Here is a 7997-nt window from a genome sequence, read left to right on the forward strand (position 1 = left end):
AATGGTGCTTTTACCTGTTCACAATATGGTATTTTATTTTCAGGAAGCCATGAGAAGTGGCATACTCCCAAGCATTTCAGAAAATAGACACAAGTTGAGCTGTCTATCTTCAATATTGGACATTTTAGCTACTAGATCAAGGAATCTTCTGCACTGATGAACCTCATGTAAGATAGGAAAACAGCACTTATTGTATTTGGAAATATCACATATTAAAATTCAACCTCTCTAAAAATATCTTTAATTGACTGAAGGTGCATTAGTCCAGTTGATAATCAATTTTGTTGACACCATGTTTGTAAACTAGTGCAAAGTTTGGGTTTATATTATACACTCTGATCATCTAATCTGAACCATAGCCATACAGCATAAATCACTGAAGTTTCTGAGAAAGATTAATCCCACATTTTGAGCTGAATTTGTAATCTTGTGTCACTTCTTGCTGCACAAAATGATCAAGATCAAAATTTCTACATTTTCACTTTGCCATTACCTCTGAAAATGCCACCCCAAATTTACCAAATCATTAGTTCTCTGATCCCCTCATTTTAAGTCTGTACAAAATATCTTTCCTTATAAATACATAGATACTATGATTAGCTGCTGGTTTGATCTGTGCAGACATGAATATTTCACATGTGCATGAAACTGACTTAAAAAGGCCATCATTAAATCCTTTCCTTGGCAACAGATATAAGTAGGTGGATTTTAAACCCAGTCGATATCTATTCCTTCAGTTCTATGTGCCCGCCTGTTTATGTTGTGATTTTTAATTTAAACCAGTGTTAAAATGTTTGCATCTAGCACAGATCTAGCACAGACGTGCGAGAAAGAGCGATTTTCAATTGAAAATTGATTAACTTTTGAGCTTATATTTGTATCCTAAAACCTAACCTAAATTATTATTACATTACATGTCATTATTATTTATATATATTATTTATTTAAATAATTGCCAAAACTGTTATTTTTGTACATTGTACTTCTGGAAAGATTATTCTGATGTCATATGATTTAATTATAGACTCATAATAATACTTGTCAGTACCAGATTACATTTAATGTAATACTAATAAGGAAATTATCACAATAAATAGACAAAAGTCTTTTCATCATTTTTATTTACTGACTAGAGTTGAGTTTCCAGACATAGACATATCTATAGCACAATAATCCCATCCTTATTCTAGATATTAACTGTTCCAAAAACACTCACAACTCTTATCTATTGAGCATCAGAGCATTGCAACTATTTGAATGTAATCCAAGTGGAGAACAATAGAAAAAAATGTTTATAGATAGATTAACATTTTAAAGTGATGAGCAATACAAGCATCTAACTGAATAAACAATTTTGCAAATGAATTATTTAAAAGAACTAGACTGACGTAGTGTTTTACCAGGCAGATACAGCTGTCAGATAAATGTAGATACATTTCTTGAATGACACTGGTATAAAAATAGAAACTATCCAGAACATGAAGATGTTATATAATATTTTTTCTGATCCCAAATATGCAACAGTCTCCTGGATAAATTTTGCTAACAGACACATTTCACAGAGGACAGTGTTGTCTCCTGATTTGAGACATCAGGCAGTACAAATTACACCTGTTTCACATCAGTCTGTCCCGGAAATATCCACCAAGCTTTTCTAATTAGAAAAGAGCAGTGACAGCATTTATTTATATATTTGTAAGATTTTAGGGACTTAAAATGAAGAGAAAAATGCCGCATTGTTCATGAAACACAAATTTGACGTAAAAATCCAGGTGGATAGTCTCTGTGCTCTCTAACCTAAACATCTTAGGTTAATGAAAAGACAGTTGAGAGTAAATACACAATATTTTAGTCTTTGAGTGGTTATATCTCCACTGTGTCCTTTAAACATTATATATAGATATATATAAAAACAAATATATCATTTATATACACAGAAGTCTTGAACTATGACTTTCTCTAGTCATGGGTAGTTTTGTACTGGTATATTTTAATACAATGGTGCATACTGTCTGACACAGCAAGTTGGCCCTCAGGAAGCAATGTCAGGCCACGTGGACTACTCAAACCATGGTTTATTATGGGCCATCCCACTCCCTGTGCTGGGTATAACAGGACTCTGTGGTCCTCCCCCCAGTCCGCAACCAGCACGTTACCATCTGCATCTATACAGATGCCCCAGGGGCAAACCAGGACCGGTCCCATACCAGCACATACACCCAGAATTCTCACTGTGTTCCAGCCAGGCTCTAGGACTTTGATGCAAGGCACACGACCTGTTTCATTGCCTCTTTCGGACACTGCTACCATACCTGAGCTCAAACAAGCTGTCACTAAGTAGGGTCGATGAAACCCAGTCACCACTGTACGCTCAATACGAGAGCCTGTTTTAGGGTCAAGCTTGAGGGCAACGAGAGTACCTTTACGGATATCGGCAACCAAGAACTCATCCAACCTGGTTACTGTCACACCTCTGGGAGCTTCCAGTTCGTGTTTTGCTGAGCCCAGTCCTGATCCTCCAAAGGTCTGGAGCAGGCGACCATGCCGGCTAAACACCAGTAAGGCCCGTTCTGCAGCACAGCTTAGTGCAATCAAACCCTTGGCATTGACAGCAATGTCAAAGTAGTTCCGGCATCGTCTGGCAGAGCCATCTGAAGTTGGGGAGGTCACTTGCTGGAGGACATTGCCACGAGGGTCAGTCACCTGTTTTAAAATGTACATTTAGTTTTAATATAATTGTCCAGTTTATTAAAAAATGGTTATAACAACACATACCTGAACACGTGCATTCCCACAGTCGACTATGAAGAGTTGGCCCTGCGGTGTGGCATGGATACCACTTGGCAGGGTAAGGTCGGCCCTACCTGATCCCTGCTTCCCAAACTGCCTTATCAAATGAGGACTTCCTGGATTGAATACTGCAAAAGATGTGTCTCCCTCCTCCTCCAACTCCACCAAGGCTGGTTCTCCTCTTTCGCCTCTGATTTGCGTTGGTTCTTGTGAGAGACCATCTATGACAGACATGGATAAAGACCTAGACCCAAGAGGCTGACTTGAGCCAGCCACTGTAGTTTTTTTCTGTTGGTGGGACATAATATGATGTCCTTTATAAGAAGGGTAAGAAAGTGTTTGTCCCATCTCAGAAACCCTTGGGCTATGACTGAGAACTGGTGAGACTGAAGTCGAGCTCGACATGGAGTTGAATTTGCTACACTTCACCCTCCACACTCCTACCTGCTCATTTGAACCACCCCTGATCAGTGGGCGTGTCTTGTGTGTCAAGTCCACTGCAGACTTGGACAAACGGTTGTTGTGGTTCAAAGAGCTTCTGTTCATGCTATAGTCATGAGATGGGCTGACGATGAAAGTATAACTAGAGTCAAGGCTGTCAGTTGGTGACGGGGCTCGGCCCGAGTCTCCGAATGTACCGTGAGAGTGTTCATCAGAAGACTGGCTGAGACGGGAATGAGGTCGGCCTCTCGAGGTAAGGTCTAGGCAGCTTTGGCTGGTCAGAGGCTCTCTAGGAGTCATCCTAGGGGATGTTAAAGCACTGTTGCCATACCTCAAATTTTGACTGACCTTTCCTTTATCACCTCCCTGGCTGTCTAAACTCATGTGGTAACTCAGCTTACCATGCTCCTGTCTTCTCTCTGGTGAAGGGGATTGCTTCCGACCAGAGACCACAGAGAGTGACCTCCTTTGGGTCCTGTGAGAGTAATGTTTTCCATTACTATTCATCTTGTGCATCAGCTCCCTACCCTCAGTATCCATGTTTTTGAGTACAGTGGGTACGGCCAGAAATACATCATCCTGTGGTTGCTGTAAGGAGGCGGATTCCATGCCATCATCTTGAAATGACTCCCTCTCATTGTGTTCACCTTTTGGAAGCCAGTGACATATCTTCGTTTGATCCTCCACCGATTCTAAATCACTTCGGGTAGAGAGGCTGATCTTTTTGACAACCCTGCCTGTTGGTGAGGTCCACCCCTGTTCAAGGACTCCTTTCTCTCCTCCAGCACCTTGATGATTTGTGTCTTCAGATTGTATCTCACATGAATGTAGAGCACACATCTGTCCCTGTGGCCCACAACCTCCGACATGCAGACACAGACTTTGCTCTTGCATGCGGATATCTCCAAAGGTGACAGCGTTTGGTTGGGAGCTGGGCTTGAAGTTCACTTTCTTTAGGGAAACAGAGATTTCCCACGGTTGTAGAAACTCTGTGACCTCCTTCAGCAGCAGGTGCTGATTTGACCCACTTAGGTCTAGAGCTGGCTGCTGACCTATTTCCTGGATCTTTTGTTGAAGTTGGGCCAGTTTGCTTAGCCTTTGGTCTAACAGAGACTGGCTAACCCGGACTGCTGCCATGTTTTCCTTCTTGACTTGCTCCAACCACTGCTGAGTGTCTCGGTGGTCTTGCTCTACCCTCTCCAGCAGACGCCGCTCCTCTCTGCGTGCTCCCAGGACTGCACGCTCTATACCCTTCTTCACAGATTCAGTCTCAGTTGCATGATGCTCTTGTTGTCGATGCAGGTCAATCTCTGCCTGGGCAAGGTCATTTTGTGCTTGTATTACCCAACATGGAGGGGACTGAGACAGGAAAGTAGGAGACGGACTCTCTGAATAGTAATCAGGACTGAGGCTATGGCCTGGGTTAGGGGAGGTGGGACTGCTTTCCAAAGGAGATCTCACAAACATCATTTAAGATTGAAGGATCCTCTTTTTTAGCATTCAACTTGTGCTCCTGTTGAAACAAAATGGAAAGTCATTCTAGACACACAAACAATAAATGTCACTTATTAACAACATTAATATTAACCAACAGTTCAGATATTGTATCCAATAGTATGTCTACTGCAATCTGAAGGGCCATAGGATATTTAAACACAGTAAATATAAGTTTTAAGCATGCACTGGTACAACAGTTAAGGTTTCTGTGCTGCTCCAACATTATTTAATTTGAAAATGTGCCCCTTTAAAACCGTAGAAGCTCACTATGTCACATGCCTCACTTCATTACAATTTGTCACACATATGGTGGAGTTGGTTGAACAAGAATGCTTGTATTCATTTAATTATGTTGTAAAATTAAATCCTATTAATTTGTACAACGTTATACTCTAAATTATTTAAAATAGCTTGATATTACCTATTACCTTTATATTGTTTTACAAATGAATTTGCCCACAAACTAAGTCACCAACTGTGGGTTAGACAGTAGTTGAACATAGCATCTACAGCACGATGTATTGTTACAGTAAGATGAAAAGTTCCTATGACCAGACATAATATTTCTCATGGGGGTAATATGTAACAGAAACTTCATCAAAGAATGAAGCTCAATTGAATTTGGCACAGCTTGTATAGGCCAAGCAAAGGTGACTGAGTTACATCATTTTTTTGAACCATATACTTCTTTTATTAGATCTATTGTTAAGCCTCCAAGTGAACAGATGCTCATTGATGTGCAATGAGGAGAGGCTGTAGGATGTGGGCAGAGAGAGAATTAGCTTCGTGGAGGAAGACATTTTTGAGGTTTGCGCAGAGAAACCATTAGCAATTCAGATGTTGGCGGACAGCCAGAGGCTCCAAGAGTGAGGGCTAGAGTGGGAGGGAGGGAGGGAGACAGCCAGAACAACAATATCTCTTGACTCCCCACTTCTGCACATAGACTGGATTTTGATATTTTATTCATGAGCAGTACAAATGATGTAGAGAAAAACGTCACTGAAAGATGTCTCTCCTTTGTCTCATGTTTTGTGATAACAGTAGAACCACAGCTACAGCTCTATTTCATGAATACTACATAGTACAATGCTTCATTGTTGCTTTTTTTTTAAGTCTTGACTAATGTTTCAAAGTTAAAATCACAAGGATTAAAAAAAACAATATTTCTCTAAATAACAAGCATCTGCAAATTGCAAAGTTTCTGTTTAAACTGAGAATAATATGAATCCAGTTTATGCCACTGGCTACAGGTTATGGTTTAGTCCATGCAACACAGGACTTTTCTGTTGTGACAAAATGTGGGTCGGACCAACTGTAAATGCTGCCATTGTGATGGTAAAGAAAGCTATATGCCCATTTCGAATATGCATTCTACAGTAATCCCAGAGTATAGGGGCATTTTGATTATAAAAGACCAAACAGTATCGATGTATATTTATAGAAATGTATTGGTTGCTCAAGAAAATTCACGATTGGATGAAAATAGTGAAAGTATTTCTGGCAGCCCTCCTCTGTCATCCTCTGAATATAAAGCTCTTTAAAACGTTTCAAACCCAAACACCCCGAAACTCTTATCTGACTGTGGAAATGTTGGTACAAATACAACAGCTACAGCTCATTTAAGTGCAAACAGTTTAGTAACGGGGAGCAAATAATTTGGGTCAAAGAATGAGGAAGAAACCCAAAGCTTCTAAGTCTTCTATTTCCAGATGGTAGATATAATCACCTGGCATCTTTTATTGGGTCCTTATTCCCAACCTTAATCAATACATTTCTTAACATGACTGATGTCAATCATGCGCAGTTTAAATTGATTGAATTTTAATCGTTTTTAGTTTGCGCAGCAACATCGGATGCACACATTTTGAATTAACGGCAGATTTATAATATAAATTGTAAAAGTAGCAGTTGACGATATTATTATGGGAACATTTCAAGGAAGTCAGCCCACTATTAAGTTTCTTTCCAAACACATTAATAATTAAACTTTCCTAAAGATTATTTTCTAAATAAGTGACACCTTGCGTAAACACCTACAAGTTTCTTCACATAACCCTCTTTTTTCTTTTTCTTTTTTGTGCCAATAGTCGTGTTGAAGGACTGTGTTTTGACCCTTGAAGGTTATTGATATTGAGGCTAAGTGACTGGTGTATCTGAGGCACAATGCCACTCGCATCAAATTACTAAGCTACATTATAGATGAGGAGGGTCCAGTTGCTCATCTGGTTAGTGCTCAGGACAATTTAATTAGATAGGGAAGACAGTCAATGAGCACGGTGTTTCTAATCCATGAAAATGATTCCAATTTGGTACAAAAATACACTGCCTGGTCAAAAAAAAAAAATCACTATGTCATTATGTGCCCAAAGAACGAGGTCAGCTGACTACCTGAATATAATGAATGACCAGATTATTCCATCAATGGATTTTTTTACTTCCCTGATGACATGGGCATATTCCAAGATGACACTGCCAGGATTCATCAGGCTCAAATTGTGAAAGAGTGGTTCAGGGAGCATGAGACATCATTTTCACACATGGATTGGCCACCACAGAGTCCAGACCTTAACCCCACTGAGAATCTTTGGGATGCGCTTTGGGAGTCCGACTCTCCCATTATCAATACGAGACCGTGGTGAAAAAAGGAATGCCACAATGAACGGAAATAAATCTTGTGACATTGCAGAAGCTTATCGAAACAATGCCACAGCAAACGAGTGCCGTAACCAAAAGCTAAAGGCGGTCCAACAAAATATTAGTGTAACCCTATTTTTTTGGCCAAGCAGTGTATATACAAAACTGTCAGATAATTTAAATTGGTGTTCAACTATTATATTTTCACATATATCTTCACAATCATACAAAACTTCAAGGACAGATCATAATAAACATATTTCATAATAAAACCATGAAAAATAAAAAAATATACATCTGTCACTGTATCTCACCTGCTGTCAGGCACCAGCACTGCTATGACCCAATACTCAGCTCTCCTTTAGTCCATCTCACCTTCCCTCTCTATGTGTGCCATCAACCTCTGGCCCATGCTCTGGCTCGCTCCTCTCTTGTTGGTTGTTGCTAGGAGACCAGCAAGCTGTCTCCAGTTTCCCTCTGTATGCAAACTCAGTAGAGGAGTGTATTTCTTCATTTTTAAGGTGTATAATTAATGCTTAAATTAATTCCTGCTGTGCCTTAGATACAAGTTAATAAAGAGAGGCAGAGATGATAAAACATGATTGAGGAACCCTAGTGTATACATTTAAAATATA

The 7997-nt window shown here is 39.8% G+C and overlaps 1 protein-coding gene across 1 annotated transcript; it reads right to left on the bottom strand.

Annotated features, from left to right (window-relative positions):
* Window positions 1-1116: 1116 nt before the first annotated feature.
* LOC122759239 lies at window positions 1117-7144 on the bottom strand. The gene is made up of 3 exons (XM_044013941.1): window positions 7117-7144; window positions 2776-4744; window positions 1117-2703 (listed from the first exon to the last, which is right to left on the bottom strand). The coding sequence occupies exons 2-3, from the start codon at window positions 4699-4701 to the stop codon at window positions 1960-1962; spliced, it is 2670 nt and encodes an 889-aa protein (XP_043869876.1). The 5' UTR covers window positions 4702-4744; window positions 7117-7144; the 3' UTR covers window positions 1117-1959.
* Between the last annotated feature and the right edge of the window lie 853 nt (window positions 7145-7997).

This window comes from Solea senegalensis, linkage group LG2 (assembly GCF_019176455.1).
Source record: "Solea senegalensis isolate Sse05_10M linkage group LG2, IFAPA_SoseM_1, whole genome shotgun sequence".
Lineage (NCBI taxonomy): Eukaryota > Metazoa > Chordata > Actinopteri > Pleuronectiformes > Soleidae > Solea > Solea senegalensis.